Source organism: Conger conger, chromosome 7 (genome assembly GCF_963514075.1).
Source record: "Conger conger chromosome 7, fConCon1.1, whole genome shotgun sequence".
NCBI classification, from domain to species: Eukaryota; Metazoa; Chordata; class Actinopteri; order Anguilliformes; family Congridae; genus Conger; species Conger conger.
Genome location: NC_083766.1, coordinates 46966108 through 46988942, shown reverse-complemented (window position 1 = coordinate 46988942; position 22835 = coordinate 46966108). Strand labels below are relative to the sequence as shown.

The window sequence follows — 22835 nt, the reverse complement described above, 5'->3', positions numbered from 1 at the left end:
TGTTACTAGACACAGACACGCACAGCTGCAGCCGTGAAATGAACATGAGCACGGTTCTGTTCTCTTCTGGTGCCAGCAGAAGATGCTTCCGACGTTCGCCCAATGTTCTTCTGACGTTGGCTCGATGTTTTTCCCCCCTCCGCCAAGCCATCTGCTGGTTGCGATCTTGGATCCGTAGCAGCACTCCGGCTCATTAAGGTGTCAATCAACAGAGCGAACGGCACTGTTGCGTGGGCCAGTGAACACATCCTTGATTGGTGATTCCACACATTAAAAGCGTTATCAATGGCAGCAATTAGACCATTACATCATACAAAATGGCTACCACAAATAATGCTGGCAGGGTGTAACGCCTGAAGTGCTGGATGGTGCAAACTTATTTGCAAGCTCAACCATGATGAGAAAACCAGTGACAAAAATAAATGCGGGTAACAGCGGTGTCACCATTGGCATATAAAAAGAAAAAACCAACGTGCTATAAACCTCCCCACATGGAAGATAACCATGAGCTAGTTTCGAAAAGAGGTCCGTTTTCCATATCTTCAAGGGTTTCATAAATCCTGTGCATGTCCCGACATCATGTACAGAGGAGCTTTTCCATCTTAAAAACCAGAGAAATTTCCACAGGAGGTGCAAATCATAACTGTGGCGTGACACTGGCAAGGCTGAGAATGAGCAGGCCACGGTGGAAAATTGCATGTAAATATATACACTTTCAAAAGCACTGGCTAAAATTGTCCTTTTCCAATTCTCTAATCACCCAGGCTTGCATAAAGTTCAGATATAACTGACACTTGCTGCTAATCTAACCAATATGAAGGTTCTATGGCAGGAAATATGATTAAAACATTCTTTAACGTACGCACATTTTGCCATTTTGGTTTGTTTTTCCCCATGTCACCTAGCAAGGATTCCAAGACTATCCACTAGAATTACCAAAACCTATATTTAAAAAAAATACCCACATTTTTTTTTTTGTTTGCTGTGGTTTACCTTCCCATGTGTTTACTGGTGTTTAAGGTTGCTTAGCAACAGGGATATGTCAGGAGGAGCAAGGCTCGTCAGAGGGAAGAGATTCCTCTGCGCATGCTGGTCAGAGCTAGAGTAGTCAGCCTCTCTTAGGCAAGCTTGGCTGGTAACTTAACACTAACTTCACAGGAGGTATCTGGGAGATATTCTCCACAGAGGGGAAAGGGCTGGTTGAGCTCTGAGCTCAAATAGCGACGACTGCGGATTACTGATCACAGCATCCCCCGATCCTGCCAGCAGTTGCTGCTACAACACTGTCGTCGCAATAATACTCTCTCTAGGACACCTCTGTGGCTAGCTTTGCTTGATATCCTGCTTAGTTATACCACATGTCAGAGTTGAATGCAATAGTTGCGAAGCTGGGTACAAATCTTGTACAAAGGAGCTAAGTACTTGAAAGAGAACACTTTAATAAATATCCAGTTACATGAATGGACCTTTACATGACATTACATTAAATGGACTGTAACAAACATATTGTAATCCATGAACGCAACTCTAAATAAGGACATTTGTTAAGAAAGATCCGCTATTCTATGTTCTAAAAGTACAATAAATTATAATTGGAACTGATGAATTGAATGTTCATTTAAAACACTGTAATTTGAAAGATATATTTCAATTTCACAACTTACATTGAACAGCGATTGTGCTACTGTTGCTACTGGTTTGTGGGGGAAGAATTTGGGAGTGGGACCTGGCCTTTCAGCAGCCTTCCTGTTGTGAGAACCAGCTATTTTCGCTCTGATGGGAATTCCCATCTTGTTTAATGAAGTGTTCACCAATTAATGGGTGACTGCCCGTCAGGGTCTCAATGTAACCAAATTCCTGTAGGACACTGTGTGAGAAGCCTCATTTTCCCAATAAGAAAGGTCAAGGTCTACCAAAACTATAAGACAACATTCATAGCGTGAAACTCTTCCCAGATGCGAAGAGAGCTCCTGTAAAAGTACAAATAGACTTCTTGCCATGATAAGAAAAGGCAGTGCAACATGACACCTTGTCAGCTGCAGGACGGCCATGATTCCTAACTCAAACCACCGAACAGTGTATCATTACTCTGGGGAGAAGAGGAAGGTCTGCCTTCAGTCATGCCCAAACGCTATCAGGCAAAGGCAGAAGCAGCTTAAGCAACACACACTTAAGCATTTTGTTGCAGTTGTGAAATGTACTTCTGCAAAGCACTTTGCCTGAAAAGCACCTGACAAATGACTAAATTGTAAAAAATGTGTAATGTCTGTGCTGGAACCAGCAAGAACACAGCTGAGGTACTAAAAAACAATGAAAACAATGAACATCGATAAGAGGATGGGTACTCAAGAAACACAATACAAAAGAAGACTAAAAAAGGAACTTTAAAATGCCAACTTCCAGCACAGGACTGATTCACCTATAAACCAGAATTACAGTACTCAGTGGAGGAGAAGTGCTGTGTGAATCTTTCACACATTCAGGATCTTTTTGTATTTTGTAGAAACACGGGGAAGGGTCAAAGGGCACAAAAACAAACTTTGCTGAGAATGTTCTAGGGTACCTATGAATATTTCCTGCCAGACCCTTACAGTGAGTGTGCTTGTATGTGAGCGTGTGCATGTGCGTGTGTGTGCGTGTGTGGGGTGGGGGGTGTCGAGATGGCTGCACAATAATCGTGTGTTCCCTCAGCCGTGGGGTTCTGCTGGCAGAGTGGAATGTAGGCCTGTCACAGCACAGGTCGCCATAGCTCCGGAGACAAAGGGCGGTCTGTTCTGGCGAGACGCGGGCAGGTGATACGGCCTCTTTATCAGTGGCAGAGAGCGAGACAGTGACGCACCACGGTCCGGAGGGACCCAAGAATCCAGAGCGGGTCTGAGGGGATCGCCCACCCCCGTACACATATGCATAACCAGAACTGTGCCTGCACAGCCACCCTCCCCAAAATCTACCCAAAATTTCCCACCAGTGCCATGACCCTTCAGAACAGACAAAACAGTTGATCATTTCCTTGCACTGATATAGCGCTTTTTTCACCAGCAACTCAAAGCACTTCACAGTGATGAGGGGGAAACTCGCCTCAACCACCACCAATGGTGATGGAAGTCACAGAGTGTCATCAAACCACCTGCTGTACTGTACAGTGTCCTTTTCATCCCGGTCTACTATATCCCAGCACACTCAGACCTTACAGGCAAATAGAACCGACTATAATGCAGACAGAAGACAATGTGCAACCACAGCTCATTCATAAGAGGATAAAGTTTTTGACTCCAAAATGCAGGCTTTGTAGGCACATCTGTTGAATATAACTTTTTTCCGTCTTTTCCTCCTAGCACCGATGCGGTGAATTCTAATAAGGTCTGTGACACTTCTAAGAGACCCTCAGCTTGTACACCATCATTACCACAGCCAAAGCCCAAGTTTACATAAACAAACACTAATTGCTTTGATGAGACCCAGGCGGGGGGGAGGGGGGGAGACTGGCAGCGGCTGACATAGTCTCGCGGCAACCAGATGTTCCCAAGCCAGGGAGGACGCCAGCTAATTTTAGACCAGAGTCTGCCCACACGCAGCCTGGCATTCATAAGGGAAGGAGGGGTCACCTACCGGGGGGAAGAGAAGGGCTGAAACGCACTCAGGAGCCAGGTGGCTGAATTGACAGCATGGAAAACCAGACGGTAACACTGGAAATTCAAATAACCCACAATAGCCACAGCCACTTCAATCTGAGAACTGTTGCAGTGGAGCAAGTGTTTATGTACGGTAAGAGAGGCAGCCTGGGATGTTTCTCCCGCCCAAAGCCAGGGCCGGAAACCAGGAGAGCGAGAAACAGCCGGTCGTACTGGCGGGACTTGCGTTGCGTTGTTGTGAGGCAAGCTTTGCTTCATGGGAACTTGACAGCGCGGTGGTTTCGGTTACCCGCAGGTCATAAGCCATCAGCCACAGCGCATACAAGGGGAGCAAATGCTGCTCTTCTTACCAGCCACCTCCACGATGTCCCCGGGCACGATATCCCGTGCCTTGATCCTCTGCACAGCTTTCCTGTTCATGCGGTACACCTTCCCCATCTCGGGCTCGTACTCCTTCAGGGCCTCGATGGCGTTCTCTGCGTTCCTCTCCTAGGGCCCAAAATAAGAGTCTATCAGAGCCCTGTACTGCCAATCAGTCCCAGGACCATCATGCAGGAGACACCAGAAGCTGGAAATAACACTTCATTCATAGCAGGCCAGTATGCCTAGAGAGTAATGGAGGAAGGCCTCAAACTGTTTCTCTTCAGTTTCTCTTCAAAGGGACACAACAATGATTACAAAGAATCTAAAAAATGTATCAAAAGTAAATAAATTAAACCTTTTTTTGATGATGTTTGATGTTTTACTCTAGTCTAATGCCGACAACAGCATGTTTTGTTACACAGCGTTGAAGTAGAACTGCTTACTTATGAACTATTATTACAATTTAGATAGATTTAATCTATTTTATCTGATATTTCATTTGGGATTGTAATGAGTGTCGTGTCTGATTATTCATCCTGGATAGCTGAGGAGAAAAGGGGTGATGGATATATTTATTTAGGAATATAATGTTGTTTAGAGCACCTCAGAGCACTCTTACTGTATCAACAAGAGTGCCTCTAAAATATATGTGGCAACGGGAACAGGAAGCCAACTTCTGGTGAGAAATGTACACTGGTGTAAAACCCAGCTATGACCAGCTTGAAATGCTCAAAACCTAGCCTGAGCTCTTTTTCTTCAGCAGGGTATAGCTACCAACACCTGTTTTATAGAACAAAAGACAAACTGTCTTCCTTATTTGTAAGCTGAACCACTGTTTTTCTACATTTCAGAAGTGCTGTGACAGACTCGGACAAATTCAAAAGCGGATTCTCCTTTCCACAGTGCAGTACGAGTGAACCTACACTGCACTGTGGCTATAAGAGTCCTATCCTAGTGTCTGTAGTCCGCCAGACATAGAGGTGGCTGTACCCTGAGGACTAGTGAAGTGTGGAAGAGGATGGAAAAATGCAGCGTTTGGAATATTTCTTTCAGACACTCTGCAGGCCTTCAGAGACAAAGTGTCACATCCTATCTTTCTGCGCTCGGCTGCAGGCACTGAAACAGAACACGACTGCCGCAGGCCCCGTCGGCTTTTTACATTTCAACAGCTTCCCAATCTTTTAACCGGCCGTGCAATGGCACGTAGCGGGCAACCGTTTCAAAATGGTGTTCCATCGTTTCCATAGTCAAGATAACAAGCCCTCATATCTCTTCCTCTCTGCACACCCATAAAGTCAGGGCAGTAGCCTATGTTATGGGCTCAAACAGAAGGGCTTTTATTAGCCTAACTGAGATATTCTACTGTATATCATCCCCACTGTTTAATTGGCAATTTATGTCCATATACAGTGGGCTCCAGAATTATTGGCACCCTCGATAAATATGCACAAAAAGTGACATAAGCTTTATTTTCCAACATTCATAAAATAGTGCGCTTCATACAGGATTCAATGGAATTAGTCGAAGTCTTACATTTTTCAAGACTTGGTGACCCCAAGGCTTTTCATTATTGCCTGCAGAGTGGTGTTTTTATCTGTTTATGTATTTTTTTTTGTACCCATCACTTGACTTGTGATGGTCAATTACCATCTGTGTCTTCTGAATTGACTGTTCTTTGTGTTTTCCCATGCTGATGGTTGACAAAGGGATTGTGCATGCCATACGCGCATTTTCCCGTATGTTTGAACATAAAATATAGATCATTATCCACGTTGTTTATTATAAGCAGCATTTGTTCTCCATTTTTAATAAGGGTGAAAATAATTCTGGACCCCACTGTAAATACATTCTCGAGACACAGAACATGGGCAAAGGAATTAGTAACATATTGTAACAAATCAAGAGTCACAACCTGGTTTTGATGATACTGATATAATTAATGTGAATTAATGTCAAAAGAACTCACCTGTTCCTGTTACAAGAGTCACAACCATAAAATATTTAGTGCACAGTTTTGACACTTTTCCAGTTATGTGTATCTTTCACTAATGGCACGTTTACCATGAAAACGAAATGTCAATCTACTGTACGTCTCTCCTGCCCCAAACACACAGTGGGCCTCACCTGCCATACTCCAATCACTGCGTTGGCGATGAGGATCAGCAGGATGACGATGGGCTCCACGAAAGCGGTTGTGGTCTCCTCCCCTTCCTCAAACAGTGCCAGCACCTACGGGAAACACAGGGGGACAACCTCAGAGAGTGAGCCCACCCCAACACACTCCTACCCAGGAGGACAACGACAGTTACCTGGCTGGATTAGAGAAGCTTTAAAGACAAGCTGAAACATAAGTTAGAGCAGCACTAGCTTCTGTGATATGACATATACGCAAGTGAAACAGGTCTTTCTTGAGGATTTTTGGAGGGCGGGGAGTCGAGCTGCAGCTCTGGGAAGGAAGAATACCCACCTCTGCGGGAAGCATATTGCTTGGAGGTAAACGGAAAATTGACAGACATTTGCTCTAAATCTGCACATGCTGGTACACGATGACGCCAAACTTGTTATACTGTATATATACATACATATACACACATATATTTATATATACACTACCGGTCAAAAGTTTTAGATTAGAACACCCCAATTTTTCCAGTTTTTTATTGAAATTCAAGCCGTTCAAGTCCAATGAATAGCTTGAAATGGTACAAAGGTAAGTAGTGAACTGCTAGAGGTAAAAAAAAAAGGTAAGGTTACCCAAAACTGAACAATAATATACATTTCAGAATTATACAAAAAGGCCTTTTTCAGGGAACAAGAAATGGGTTAACAACTTAAAGCTGTTCTGCAGCAATGGAGGTTGATCAAGCCTTGAAAGTTGGTGCTACCAATTCCTACAGGTGTTCCAACTTTTCTTGATTACTTACAACCCCCTCTGTCTGCATAAAAGTAGTGTTGGAACACACTATGGTACCATACCCTTGTGAGCATCATTTGAACAGTATTGTACTGCAGAAAGTAGTGTGTTACTATAAAAATGGCGAGAAAAAGGCAATTAACAATGGAAGAGAGACAGACCATCATGACACTTAAAAATGTAGGGCTTTCCTACAGAGAAATTGCGAAGAAAGTCAAGGTGTCAGTGAGTACAGTTTCCTTCACCATCAAAAGGCCCTCAGAAATTGGGAGAAACTCTGACAGGAAGAGGTCTGGCAGACCCAAAGCCACAACAGCTCTGAGAGTCAACAGCTTGCGTGATAGGCGGCTCACAGGACAACAGCTTCGAGCACAGCTTAATAGTGGTCGTAGTAAGCAAGTCTCAGTTTCAATTGTGAAGAGAAGACTTCGACTTGCAGGTTTGAACGGTCGAGTTGCAGCAAGAAAGCCATTGCTAAGACGTCAGAATAAGAAGAAGAGGCTTGCCTGGGCCATGAAACACAGCCAATGGACTACTGAAGACTGGAAGACGGTGTTATGGACTGATGAATCAAAGTTTGAAATCTTCGGTTCGTCACACAGGATTTTTGTACGCCGTCGAGTAGGCGAAAGGATGGTGTGTGTGACATCAACTGTCAAACATGGAGGAGGAAGCGTGATGGTCTGGGGCTGTTTTTCTGGATCCAGGGTCGGTGACTTGTACAGAGTGAGAGGCACCCTGAACCAAAACGGCTACCACAGCATTCTGCAGCGCCATGCAGTACCCTCTGGTATGCGCCTAGTTGGTCAGGGGTTCATCCTACAGCAAGATAATGACCCAAAACATACGTCCAAGCTATGCTAGAACTACCTCAGGAAAAAAGAACAAGATGGTAAGCTTGAAAACATGGAGTGGCCAGCACAGTCTCCAGACTTAAACCCCATCGAGCTGGGGACCGGGGTTCGATTCTCGGTCCTGCCAAAAGCCACGTTTGGCCGGCTCACGTGGGGCAGCAATAATTGGCTCGCTGCTCCAGAGGGAGGGACTTGGCAGGGTTATTAGATCGCTGCACAATAAGCACCTCGGGCGCCTCGTAATCACGGCAACGGGCACGAGACGAGACGGCTTGAAGAAGGCGTGTCGCTCTCATTCGGGCCGCCGAGGGACGGGGTACGGGCGGTACATCTAATACGACTACCTCCAATTGAATCAGACGAGGTACAATTGGCTACCAAATTGGGAGAAAAAGGGAAAAATCTGAAAAAAAAAAAACCCCCATCGAGCTGGTTTGGGATGAACTGGACAGAAGAGTGAAAGCAAAGCAACCTACAAGTGCCACACATTTATGGGAACTTCTGCAACAGAGTTGGGAAGAACTTTCTGCAGAATATTTGATTTCCATTGTAGAAAGAATGCCACGAGTGTGTTCAGCTGTTATATCTGCCAAAGGTGGCTACTTTGATGAGTCAAAAGTTCAGAATACATTTTGGTTTATAAATTGATTACATGATTAATTTTTTTAACCTCAATAGTTTATTTGTTCTATGCTTTCATTTCAGAGTACAATGAGACATTAAACTGCATAATTTTCAATAAAAAACTGGAAAAATTTGGGTGTTCTAAAACTTTTGACTGGTAGTGTATATATATATTGATATATATATATATATATATATATATATATATATATATATATATATACACACACACATATATATATACATATACACATATATATACATATACACACATATATATATTTATGTGTGAGTTCGTATGGTATTCCCTGAAGACAAGTGGCCATCTTTAAACATGGAAGGTTGAAATACAGGATCTGGGAAATTCTGGAGCCCCTTACATTCAAAATACAGCATGTGTTTAGTCAATCATTGGGCATTATTTAGTACACTCAGTGGTATAGTCCAGTCATAAACCCCAATTTCATATAATCTCCACTGGATCTATATATAGAGCTGGGAAATATAGCACTGAAAGGCACGAGGAATGGTGTTACTATGGTTGCCGTGACAGGATTTGTGTGGTTGGGGAACTGCTGGTGAGCTGGGTGTCTGTGCTATTCCAGGCCTTATGTTACAAAGCAGAGTCTGTTACACGCCACTGACATGACCTGGGGCATTTCCTCTATTGCAAATACAGGAGCACGGCGAAGACAAAAGAAACCCTCATTCTCTGAAAAAATTACAACAGGGAAGTGTTGTGAAAATGAATGCAGTATGATAACAGTAAAAATAAAAAAGCTGAATTTGTAATTGCCAAAAGTTGGGGATGGAATCATATGAAAATGAAAGCAGTATGTAAGAAGGCATGAGAGTGAAAATGTTTTGATCGACTTTTGGTGCCTCTCTCCACCTGGGTGGCACACTGGGTGTGCTAATCAATGCAAAATGCTGAATAGCTTACACGTGCAATTAATCAGTGCGATCTCAGTACAACCCAGCATTGCATTTTTGCAACATTAGACCTCAATCCTACTGTTAGACCTGGATCTTCTGATAAAGGCTACAGCAGAAAAAGTATTAAATATTTTCCCCATGACCTTATCAAAGCATCAAAAGTAGTCTTCTTCTCTTGTAATCTTTTGAGTCATCTCCCACAATGCAGTGAGAGCAAGACTGTGTCATATGGTACCATTCAACACTGACAGAATACATTACAGGAAATGTACAGTCACTGCATGAGTGGTTGAAAAACCAGTTGGTTATCAGTCAGCAAAACTAAAATATCTTGCCCCCAATGCTTTTATGAGCCGGCCTGGCAAGACAAGGCTAGGGAACAATTAACATTCTGACTGTTTCGCTGAGGAAAAGTGGTGCCTATACATGAGGCTTACACCTGCACTTACAATGTCTCATGTGGAGAATCAGAAGCAAAACAAGTTAAACAGAATTCAAGCAAGCATGCAAGCAGACTATTGACCATTGTGGCTTGTAGTGGCTAAAATGGATCAATATTTCATTATTAGCAGCTTTTGTGCTGCACATCTCTTTCACATGAGTGTTCAAGGTGGGGCAAATAATATAGATGAAGAGCAATGCACTCTGTCTTCCAGTGTTGAGAATAGAAGGCTGATATCACTCTCAGAAACTTTCCTTTTCCACCATTTTGAAAAAATAGAACACCTTAGTATTCCACACACATTAAAATGAGCTAATAAACTATGTGCTCTTAGAATTTGAATTTCAGAAACAATTTCAAGATGCATGTCCCTTTTGTTAATTTGCTTTCGTGTGTTTAGTCTTTTAAACATCCATTTTCATTATCTTCAAAGGAGAGTCAAAGGGGTTTTTTTTTTTTTTTTTTTTAGATACTACGATTTGTCAGACGGGCGGCATGGTGCATTGAAGAGCAGGGTCGCCTCACTCCAAGAAGGTATTGAGTTAGGATCCTGGCCAGGGGCATTTCTGTGTGAAGTTAGGAGTTTGTCCATGTTGGTTTCCGCCAGTTTCCTCGCACAGACCAAAGACACGCAGCAAGCTAATCGGAGACTCTAAACTGCCCCAAGATATGTAACGTGTGAGTGAAAGGTGTGTGGGCCCTGCAATGGATTGGTGACCTGGATGTATTCCTTCCTCCCACCCATTGCATCCTGGGACAGGCTCTAGCCTAACTCATTCATTTGTGGACAGAAGACATAATTTAGGGGCCGTTACAGGGTCTTCCAGGAGGATGATCAGAGGATGTGATTAGGAGAATGGATGTGATTCCGGTCTATTCTTTCCAATTGTCATCACACAATTGCATATAACGGTCGGCTTAAACAGCGGTCAGATACACAGTTATACAGTTCAGACAATGGCTAAAAAGTTAACAGGGCAAATTATATTTGACATCGTCGTTATCTATTCATATAGCTGCAGATGTACTGAACCAGTTCTTTGTTCAGGACTACAGGTACAATGGTCTTGCCACCACCTGGTAATTAAATCTGCAACAAAAAGCTTACATAAAATGATCACTAAGCAGTTGAAGTGCAGACAAGGATGTATAAAAAGGGCTTCAATTCCTACACGGTTCACCTAATATGGATGTAAACACCCTCAAATTAAATCTGAAAGTCTGCATTAACAAAGCATTTTATTTCAACTGCGTGTTTGCTACGAATATATTTAAAAGGTGGATGAATGTATATAACATACATACATACGTATAACATATTCTCAGTGTAGGTTGATGGGAAAGTGAGTCTTCAAAAAATGGCTGAAACCACCATATGCTCAACCTTTTACTTGTATGAACCAACCACAGAACATTATGCTTCTCATACAATCAGTAGGATTGCTTAAATCAACAACAAAGTAATTAACAGCACATGCATCTCCCACTCACAAAAGCGCCAGGAAAGATTGTGATAGATTTGAAAGCCCACTCCTTTCTACTGTAAATCCATTTTAATTTCCTACACTATTTCAAAGTTTCAATGTGTACACAAAGTGTAAGTAAGTATGGGACTCTCAAAAACCACAGACACTACTCGCAGTCACCAGAGAAATGAACACCAAACCACATATCTAAATGCTAGAAGTACATTAATTATGCCAGAAGTACACAAATTCTGAGCTGTGCACAGGAGGAGTATTGCGTTGGCAGAACTAATCTATGTCAGTGTGGCAGGACCAGATTTCTGAGAATCTTGCATGAACTGTTGATTGGTTTCTTTCACCCAGGAGACCAAATATTCTTTTCTAAACATATTTTGCTCATTTTAATCAAACTAAGCAGTAATACAGGGCTTCTCAATGCAGTTTACATATTTTATGAATAAATCTGTCAATTTCGCAAATACACCCTTAAGCAATTCAAACCAGATTACACCAGTTTTCAGTTTAACCGTCTCAACATTCTCAGGCCCTGCACATATTATCTTATCGCATAATCTCCTTCAAGCTATGTGATCTGCAAGTCAATTTTTTAATCTGATTAGTATAGTCCACTCCCCATTGTCATATTAAACATGTCTATGCAGGGCAGAGAATGATATCTGTCGTTATATCTGATTCTGTCCCTTAACATGCAAAAACAAGTGAAGCCAAAATCATCAATTCAAATTTATTCCAAATGCAAACAAATGAGTTCAGGGCATTGGCTCTGCACAATCTGGGCACATTGCTTTCACTTGCCTCCAGTGACCTTCAGAAACTGCCTGGGGGGTCCGGGGTTCCCTGACGTTTAAATCAAAGGGTTTTCCCAGTAAACAGAAACGGGATCAGTCCTGACACGACGAACCCTGCAGGATTCCTGTCACCTCACACAGGTGCAAACAGTTGCCTCAGTGACACCAGACAGATTGATCTATGGATCCCTGCACCCTTAGCCTGATAATGTGCCAGGAAGCTAATTCTAGTGGTGAGAAGTTTTAGAGGAACGTATTTTTTTTTCTTTTTTCTTTTGCATGTTCCTGAGATGGGCTGCCATTTTGTGATACCATTCTGATGTAATATAGGAAACACTGAGAGACAGTCATAATTTGGACCACTGTGTGTTGTTCCACTGGGTTTTCCACCCAGCATTGTAAACAACAACTGGAGGTGGCACACCTACAGTCCAAAATCCGCACACACATCCAAATTGTTTTTATCTCACCAGCCTGGCTGTTGTCTATGCCCAATCCCTTGTTCAGTCCAAAACAATTATCAAACAAAGCGGCTCATATTGTAATTAAACCCGGGGTGTCCACTCTTATCCAAAAAGGGCCATTTCGGGTGCAGGTTTTTGTTGCTGCACTAAGACACCTGATTAGACTTATCGAGGTACTGATTGAAGACCAGAATTAGTTTATCAGTTAAATCAGGTGCTGCAGTGCTGGGCTAAAACAGAAACCTGCACCCGCACTAGCCCTTTTAGGATAAGGTTGGACAACACTGAATTAAACTGCTGAATAAAACATAATGCGGTTTGTATTATAAACCATTTGATAATTCCCCAACTTTCTCGAAACGGCACAAAGATATGGAATGGAAATAGAAATTTATAATTTCAGACGCATCTCGCAGATGAGAAAATGATGTGCAATTAGGTGGAGAATTCCCAGCATTCATATTCATCACAACACCTTTCCACGGTGCAACGCGAGTTGGCTCACTGCGGCTGTAGGGTTTCTCCCCTAATGGTGATGGAGGCAGACATGATTTCCAAAGTAATAAGAAGAGGAAGAGCTCAGTGGCAGACCCCCGGAGCGACGCTAGCCCGCCGTTTCGCCTGCCTGATCCTGCCCTCACTCGCTAATACAGGCAAGACTCCTCACAGCTGTCAGAGACCGTCGTTGGCACGCCGCACAAAATAACACGCCATGTAGAAAATCGATCAAAGGATTTGGGACTCTGTTGCAATAAGGTATGCCTCCGACATTACTGCTCCGTTCTGCAAGGTGAGGCAAAGTCCTAGTCTTCTTCTCAAAGCTAAGCAAGACGTGTAACAAATATGCATACCACCGCATGGTACGTACCATTATTAGGTAGGTACAAACAGGATACGGTCAGGTTTTTAGCATATTCAGAGCCTGATGGTGGACGTGCTGCACAAGCCTGTTGTGGCTACCTCCAATGTAAACCTCCATGGTTAGGGAATCAACAATAACTGTACCATTTCAACTGTATGGGTGTACCATCATCATTAGTGATCCATTGGTGATGACACACTCTAAGTCTTTCACAATAACAATATTTCTCAAAGCTCTCATGAGTCCTTAAAGATGAAAGTCTATTCTGACAATGGACAATGTCTGGACTGAACAGACTATACACTATGTAGGTCACCAACACTGTTCCTGCGGATCTAGGTTTTCATTGCAACTCAAATTTGGCACATCTGATTCTACTAATTAGTAGCTCAACAGGATCTTTAGTGGAATGAGGTGTGCTTTGCTGAGGTTGGAGTGAAAACCAACAGGACCTCCAGGAACAGGGTGGGTGACCCCTGGTGTAGACCAATCATATGATGCACTTTCGCTGCTCATTTCAAGTGTTATACTGTATGACCTGAGAGTTTTGAAAAGAGACAACAAAACAAGACCCCCCAAGATCCTTGGACCAATGGGATCATCTGGAGTGGGTGATGCAGAGAGGTGATACTTACAAAAGAGACGCAGGCAGCCAGGAGCAGGATCCTCACCAGGAGGTCTTCAAACTGCTCCGCCACCAGCTCCCACAAGGACTTTCCTACAAGGCAGGGGGGAGATAGTACAGTAACCTTGGCAACCCCTAACCCACTGCTCAACTTCCTCAGTGTGGGATGCAAAATTATATTCCACATTATTCACAGGTACAGATATACACATGGGGCTATGAATGTTGCCTGCTCCTAAAGAACCCCTAAAGATGCAATTCATGCATGGAAACCAGTCGCATTGCCTGACACCTGGACGGTTTAGATTCCAGCCAAGCTGATTCAAATAAAACCATTCCAAGCTGAACTGGACCAAACACTATCCATAAAACACACTCTCCGCTATGGGTGGGCGATATATACTGTATATGATGTGATATATGAGCTCGCACTTGCTGGTGAGATGCAACCCGTAATAAAGATTGTTCCCTGAGATGCTTTTTTGTCACATTCAATGTCTGAAACACCCCACCCACAAATTAAATACAAACATGCAAAACACATGGCATAAGGACGACTGCCATCAAAAATCACAAATGGCTAACAGTCTAGTAATTTTAGTCACACAGACCATTTTTTCAGAGATCCTGAAGGGAGTGGGCCAGGTTGTCACTCCTCATTCCTGAAGATATGATTGAGGTCGCCCTCCTCCATATCCCCATCCCCAGACCCTCATATATTTAACATCAGGACAGGTACTGGCAGCCCAGAGCTGCATCAGGCCTGTTCACCTACAGGATATATTACTGTGCGGTGTGAGAATCTCAATTTGGCTGTGAACAAAAGCTTATAAAACAGACAGTGATAAGCCGGAAAGATCAATAGTTACCTTCCTCTGCAGGCAGCTCTGTTGGCATTGTCACAGGGAGGCAGTCCACAGCGGTGCAAGGTGAGAATAAAAGAGAAAGGAAATAAAAATAGTGATTAACATTAACAGGCGTTAACAGCCAACTCGCAAAGGACAGTAACAGAGTCACCCGCTCTTAGCAACAGACAATGCAGCAAGTGAAATATATCAGCTTTTATCACTAAATGAATAGCCAAGGCAGGAAGACTCCATACCTCAAGCTTGTGGCGCAACATAATTTATGGGGCTCCAAGTTATGGGTTCAATGCATAGCGATATTTATAACCTATGGTTCTCTCACTCCATGTCACTATGCATTATGTTCTCATTGTATTTCAACACGTAAGAAGCGAAGGAAAAGTGATGCGGTGGACAGCAGGGCATACGTCTCGACGAACAAGCAGCTGCAACGCTAAAACATAATTGAGTTCTTCAAATACCAGCCCCCAAAAACCACACACACCAGCTTCTGCAGGGCAGTCAGACAGCACAAGGAGTATTGGGGGGGTCTTAGGGGGTACTGCTAAGGTACCCTCTTAGCAGTACTGAGGGGTACTGCTACTGTGGTTTGAGGGGTACAACTGCACAGTTGTGTCAGTTCCGCTGGCTCTTTCATCAGCCGTCGAACGCCCACCTCGCCACCCCCCGCGTCGACGTCCTGGCCCAGTGCTGGTGCAGCAGCCTGAATGCAGCCAGCCAGCTCTGCCAGCTCTGCAAAGACAAGACATGTGCCACCGGGAACCCTCCGATATGCAATCGCGCGTTCGCCCCACTTCCTTCCGCCCGTCCCCTCTGCCTGTGACAAGCGATAAACATGCGCCGCTCTTTCTCTCGGGAAGCAGGGAGCCGCCATCGTGCTGGTGACATGACGCCACAAATAACCTCGGAGGGAAAGGGCCCGATTCAGAGCAAAAGGGGAAGAAGTTCAAAGGAAGTCATTAGTCCAAACCGCCCCCTCCCTTGACATGGAATTTGATATTAATGCCACGTTTCCTTGATAAATGTCAGGGCGCCAGCTCTAAATTCATATGAAATCTGTCCACAAACACAGGCCGGATGGTGGCCTCCGGATTTTGGGGCATGGGCTTAGATGGATATCTGAAGATGCACATGCTCAAGCAAGCATGCACGCCCAGACACACACACATACGCACACGCCCACAAATGCACACACACAAACACAGACAAACATATGTATACACACTCACACAAGCACACACGCAAATGCACACGTCCAGAAATGCAAAAACACAAATACGCATACACACACTCACGCAAGCATGCACATGCACAAATGCAAATACACATGTCTACACACACAAACACATATATGTACATGCACACAAATATACACACAAACACAAACACAGACACACATATGTACACACTCACGCAAGCATTCACACGCACATGTACATGCACAAAATGCATACACACACACACACACACACACACGCGCGTGCGTATACACACTCACACCACCCATATGCCCAGCAGCAGCACCAGAGAAGCTAGCAGGCCCATAGTATATGAGCGAGCCTCAGCAGAGCTGGAGAGGCCGTGTGGGCGAGGGTAGCATGTGGAGAGTGGGAAGGAGCCGGGTCGCGCAGAGAAGGCAAGCAGGGAAAAAAACTGCATCTGGCAACCCTGCCGATCCACAGTATCACGCAACTCTCCACAAGCCAGGGCTCATTTACATTCCCAGCACCCACACACAGAGCCAGCGAGCCGACGGCACTGTGACGGACTTTTCTGGAAGGTTAATCACAAAGCGTGCCGCTCCACCAGGCAATGCTTACTGTTCTACTTCAAATATATGTTCCAAAATAATTTCCACTGGACGGGCGGAGATGAAAAACCATGGCCGGCATGACAATGAGGCACTTGCCCTCACTCCTGGCTCTGAATTCGGCCCAGATTTGTGCTTTTGGGATCCAAAAACAATAACCTTATGCTACAGGTACTATCGATCAAGAAAAGTGAGCAGGAATTCTCCGCCTTACGGGCAAATGGGGCCAATTACCAACAAGTAAGTCTCGTGCTGTGAATCGAAAATGTCAAAACGCATACCTTTAGAAGGTTATAGCAGAGGTGCCATAACAAAAGTCGAGGACAAAAGGTACTTTTTTCCCCCAAAGCCCTTTTAACTTCATTAGACATTTCCCCCTCAGTAATTTGACTTTTGTTCTGCCCCTGTGTTCAGTATAAAACAAGGTTTAGCAGACTTCTGTGTCCCGGTTTTGGCAAAACATTTCTTTCCTTTAGTCACTTATGTTTCCAATGTGTTAACATTCTCCCAAATAATGCATATTATATATACTTTAAACTTTTTAATATACTTTTAATTAAATATTGAAAAATAATTCTTAAAATTTGTATATATCACATAACATGGAAAATTAGGAGACACAGGACCACAGCTAGGCTAAACAATCAATAGTACGCCTTTAACATTTAAAATAATACACTTACAATACTTGTTCTACTGTAGAGACAAGACTTCAATGTCTGACCTCATACAGCAGCACAAATAAGAAAAGCTGAAATCAGAAACTAGGCTCTTCTCTTTACTGTAAAACAAATTGAATGGAAATGGCCACTGTGACAGAACCGAATGAGGTAGTATAGTGTAAAAGATAAGAACCACTCAGTCATGCTACCATTAATAATAAACAAGAGATTTAATTTGCATTATCATATCTTGAATCAAATATCTTTAATCAGTAGATAGAAGTGGCAGTGGGGAATTCCAAACTCATTTGATCTTACATGCGAAGAATACAACTTTAATGGAGGTAAGACTGCATTTCCTTCTCTTTCAAACAAGTACATTTGACAAGCTCACATTTAGCCAAAGTCAATTTCCGTGCTTCCGGAAACCTGTGGAAAACTTTCAAGAATCCAAGGAGAACCTGATGTTTAGAGTTCTGTCCTCCTGGAATATGGATCCTTTTTAACAGTCTTAACCCCAGGGAAATTTCTTCCCATGCCCTTCTTACCCCAGTCTGTTGGTTTCAAGCAACCCGAGTCCACTATTATACTGTCATCACATGTGGCTAAAAACTAAGGCTGGGAAGTGTTTGAGCCACCAGCATATGCCTGAAAATCATTCCGAAAACAAAGTGCGCTGCCAGCACTAGCAACAGGCACATGAAGTGGAAACATAATTTAATGTCAAGAAAGAGGGCAATTACATGGAGGTTATAATTAACTGTACGAACACATTGGCAAACAAATGAATAAATAAGAAAGGACTTTTGACCATTTCCACAAATTAGCAAAGTTTTTGCTGGTCAAATGACTCCAAAAAAAATCAGGTTCACAGAAAAAATACAAGAAAGTCCTGCTACAAAAAGTTGGCCTAAATATGGAAAATCTTCACGTTCCTACGCAGCATAAATAAACTGTGCTTTGACGTATACTGAGAATTTTTATTTATGTATACTGCCTCATCTCTTTTCTCTCCATATATACACACTCAGTGAGCACATTAGGAGGTCTTTTTTAGACTTATTAAGTCTTCTGCTGCTGTAGCCTATCCACTTAGAGGTTTGATAGGTTGTGTGTTCAGAAATGCTGTTCTGCATCCTACTGTTGCAATGTGCGGTTATTTGGGTTACTGTCACCTTCCTGTGAGCTTTGACCAGTTTGGCCATTCTCCTCTGACCTCTCTCATTAGCAAGGCATTTCTGCCCACAAAACTTCTGCTCACTGGATGTTTTTTGTTTTTCGCACCATTCTCTGCAAACTCTAAAAACTGTTGTGTTCGAAAATCCCAGGAGATCAGTAGTTCCTGAGATATGCAAACCATCCTGTCTAGCACCAACAATCATACCATGGTCAAAGTCACTTAGATCACATTTTTTCACCATCCTGATGGTTGATGTGAACATTAACTGAAGCTCCTGAGCTGTATCTGCATGCTTTTATGCATTGCACTGCTGCCACACAATTGGCTGATTTGGTAATATTCCTAATAAATTGCTCGTTGAGAGTAGATGGAGAAACATCTGCGATGAAGAAACATAGATAGCAACCTACACTAGAGCAATGCAGTAAAATGTCAAAAAAACATTTCCCTTAACAAGCCTTCCTTTAAAAAAAAAAAAAAAAAAAAGGAACACTAGCCAGTAACATTTTAAATCTAAAATTAGTCTTCAGTGGGCTGAACCTGGAGGTAAATATTGATGACTTAGAGTACAGGCAGACCTAAATCCCCATCTTTTTTTGCCTACCAGAAATATCCCTGAAATGGCAATGAGAAAAAAGCAAGCCTTCCTGAGTCTGACATAAGGCCTTTCCCCTATTAACCCCCTGCCATTAGTATTGCTTTTTTATTGCAGACATGCTGGCTGCAGCTCCCAGGGCTGGAGACAACAGGCAGTCTCGCTGGAAGGGGGGGGGCAGGGGAGGGGGGGTGGAGGGGTGGTTGAACGGGGTTCCCCCAGATGCCCTGAGCCAAGGATTCCCTCGTAGTCATCTGGGTTGTGTCAGCCCAATCCAGCCTAGGCGCATTCCAAAATACTGACTTCACCACGCCTTCTTCTCTCTCTCTCTGCCCAAGCTCTCTCTCTCTCTGTGCACACACAAGGAAAACAAGAGCCGGCCTGTTTACACACCAGCCAGAGGAGGAACACTTCCTGGATACCGTTGCCAACAACAGAGGGTTTATGTCCAGGCCTAGTAAGTATGAGGGGGAGAAAGGAAGAAGGTCTGTCATCTGTCGGTGTAGTCTTCAACGTCCAGGAGGTAGATGAACTCACATCCAGCCCCCTACTTCTGTGGTGTCAAGGCCCCTGTCCTCTTGGATTACAACTCCCTGCCTGTACCCCCCCCTCCACCCCCACCCCCACCCCCACCCACCTCCTCCCACCCCCAAGCTACACTAACTACAGTATTCAGGCAAACAGGCAAAGGGGACCAAAACATTAATATGAAAAACACTGGCACAAGACACTGCCTCTTCCATACCATCAATATTAAGGCTTTCGACAAGGTTTCCATGGCTACTATTAGCAGACACCATAGGAAACAATGTTCACTTGTTTATGTGGCCAATGTCTATTACGAGAGTGCTAAAATTCCCCAAAATAACTGTTACGTAACAGTTATGTATTGCAGAAGGGCATAAAAGATCTAGCATTCGTTAAATATCAGCACAGGCCTTTGTCACTGAGGCTTGGCAAATCAAAGAGTTACACCAGAGTTATTTTAGCACACTAGCTGAGGAATAATTGAAACCATGCCTCTCTCGGAGCACTTTAACCACAGTCTCACAAGGCGAGGTTACCTCTTCAGTCAACACAGATTATTTCAGCAACTCCCCGACAGAGACACCAACAACACAAAAATGCATCTCCAAGATTGGCGAAAAACTATTTAAATATTCTGGAAAATCTGCAGGAATCTCAGGCTATGGAAAGACATACAAATACGCACTGCAGTTCCCAGAATCGTAGGTTTGGGGGGTTTTACACAAATTACCACTTTATCAGCTAGACCCGTCCACCAGCTTGTTAATGCTAATCTAGTCAGATGGTGGCAACACAATGCATACAAGCACCTAAGAAACCTTGTTAAAGGGTGAGGTCACAGGAAAATGGCCAAACTTGTTCAGGAAGGCAGCAGTAACTCAAATAACCACACAAAAGAGCATCTCTGAACAGCAGAAGACGAAGAAGTAAAAAAAAGGCCAAATAAATACCTAATAAAGTGGTAACAGTGTATATATGAGTATATATTAATGCAGCAATATGGAACACCAAAAACAAAAATACAGTACACACTCCTTTATGTTATGAACTTCCTGTTATAACTGGCCTTACCAATACAACAATACAGAGCATATAAACAAATTGCTGGGAGTTGCTTCCTGTCAAATCTCAGTACTGCTTTGGGAACAAGCACTTTTGTTTGAATCCACAGAATGGACTGGACTGTAATAGCATATAACCAATATAACCAACAAGCTAGACTAGGCTCTGAAGCAGCACCTTTAAACCATGGGACCATGGGTGATGTACAACTGGACCAAGTTTCTCTCCACATTACTAAGATAATTTATTGTTTAAGAGAGCTGTAAACCCCACTCAACTTCAGCAGTCCATAACAGCAGTTGGCAGGGAGGGAGAAGGGTGGGATAGGCACTGGCTTAAAGGATAAATAACAATTCATAAAACTAAGCATTATGGGATTGTTCCAGAGGGGGCTCCTTTCAAATCAATCACCAGACTGAGTGGTAATCTTCTCTGCAGTGTGGCAAAACTAAACTCAGCAAGCTTATTGAGAAAAGATGGCTAATTCTCTCTTGACATTGAGGATGGAGATTAAAGAACATGTAGGGCCAGCAGTGGAGGGGCATTGTTGGTGCACTGCAGCAGATTTCAAGATCTCCAGAGCAGAGTTTTTCCTTTTTTTCGAGAGTACAGACTCACCACCGCATCACCTTATCAATTTGCACATGAATATGGAAATGAACTGGGAGCAGGCATCGAGATTTATCTCGCCCTCTGGCAAACTGATTTATTAATGAGACACAAAACGGTCCATGGAAAAACGTTATGATCTAAATTGACAGAAACAGGTGAACACAACCGTCGTTGAATGTAAACGACACGTCATGCTGCACTGACGCAATACCATTCCCCGAGCAAGGCCTGGCTCACAGACACCAATGATATGACTGACTTCATTGCAAAAAATGGCTGTCTTAACAAGCGCTTTTAATCTTAGACTTAAATTCTTATTTTTCTCTCTGAAATAGAAGATATTAGCTTGTTGTAAGTTACTGTTTGCTTGACAAGTTAAATTGTCTCACCCCATTGGCAAATCTTGAAATGAAGTCAAACTTTCTGACCGCATTGACAGTTTTTTTGTCGCTTTTAGCAAAAAGGTAATAGAAATAAAATTAAGTCTAAATATGAGACTAAGACTGACTTATTTTTTTGCTTTTTGAAGTGTTGCTGCTTCCTAAAAAAACACTGCCAGGATATATGCATTCACTCTACCTCTGATGCCCTCAAAGGTACAGTTCAACTGCAAGCAAAAAAAAAAACATGACACTGGTGAATTGTTTAAATTGATAAGAACATCCTCAACCTCCTACTCTACCAATCATGGTGGGCTATCTTGCCCTAGAGGGCAAATCTAGTCTGAGAAATAGATTGCGTTCCCGGCCCTCTGCTCCAAGAGTACAATGACTCACTAACGAAAGATTCAATCACATCCCTCTGGTCCTACAAACGACAAGAGCTTGCCACTTTCTCTCAACTTGTTACTTTCGTTCATGCAAATGAGAAAAATCATGATTCACGGCCCCCTGATTCTGGAGGGGGTGCTGGGGCCAGACGTGCAGGGACAAGGACCAGGAGAAGAGAGCGGGCCTCAGCTGCAACTGTGGTCCTAGCCAGCTGTTCCCCATTATTAAAAAGGGAGCACCACTTTAACCACTCAATTAGCAGTGTCAATCTGGCACTGCAGAGCTGCCAGGAGACTATTGCCAAACAATAGTCCAAACATAATCTCCAAAGTACATCTGCTGCAGCCTTTGATGAAAATGTATAATTTAAAAAGTAGACCATTTCAGGTATTTAGGTGCATGCCTATATAAAACCAGGGATGATAGCAACATCTCCTTAGCTCATGAAATACAGACAGGTGAAAAGGAAAGCCCGACAGACAAGGAAAGACCTGAATAAATGAGTGGAGAAACATAATGAATGCAGATACTTCCATATAGGTGTACTGCATGATACAATTCAGCAATACAAATCCTATCAGGCCCTGTGGCATGTATAAAAATACTGGGCCGGCCCAGTTCACCTCGATTTTGGATCCAGATGGCAAGAGGAAAAGACCTAAGTGACTTTGAAAGAGGTTTCATTATTGGAGCATGGATGGCAGGAGCTTCAGTCACGAGGACTGCTCAAGTGGCTAGTGTTTCAATACTAACTAAAGT

The 22835-nt window shown here is 43.2% G+C and overlaps 1 protein-coding gene across 2 annotated transcripts in view; it reads right to left on the bottom strand.

Moving 5' to 3' along the window:
• Window positions 1-22835, bottom strand: part of atp2a3 (ATPase sarcoplasmic/endoplasmic reticulum Ca2+ transporting 3) — a 71452-nt gene that overhangs the window by 36856 nt on the left and 11761 nt on the right. For both annotated transcript variants that reach the window (XM_061249980.1, XM_061249981.1), the window contains exons 2-5: window positions 14861-14878; window positions 14002-14084; window positions 6120-6224; window positions 3983-4121 (exon numbers count right to left, since the gene is read on the bottom strand). In XM_061249980.1, coding sequence (XP_061105964.1) covers window positions 3983-4121; window positions 6120-6224; window positions 14002-14084; window positions 14861-14878 — 345 coding nt within the window. The remainder of the gene's footprint in view (window positions 1-3982; window positions 4122-6119; window positions 6225-14001; window positions 14085-14860; window positions 14879-22835) is intronic.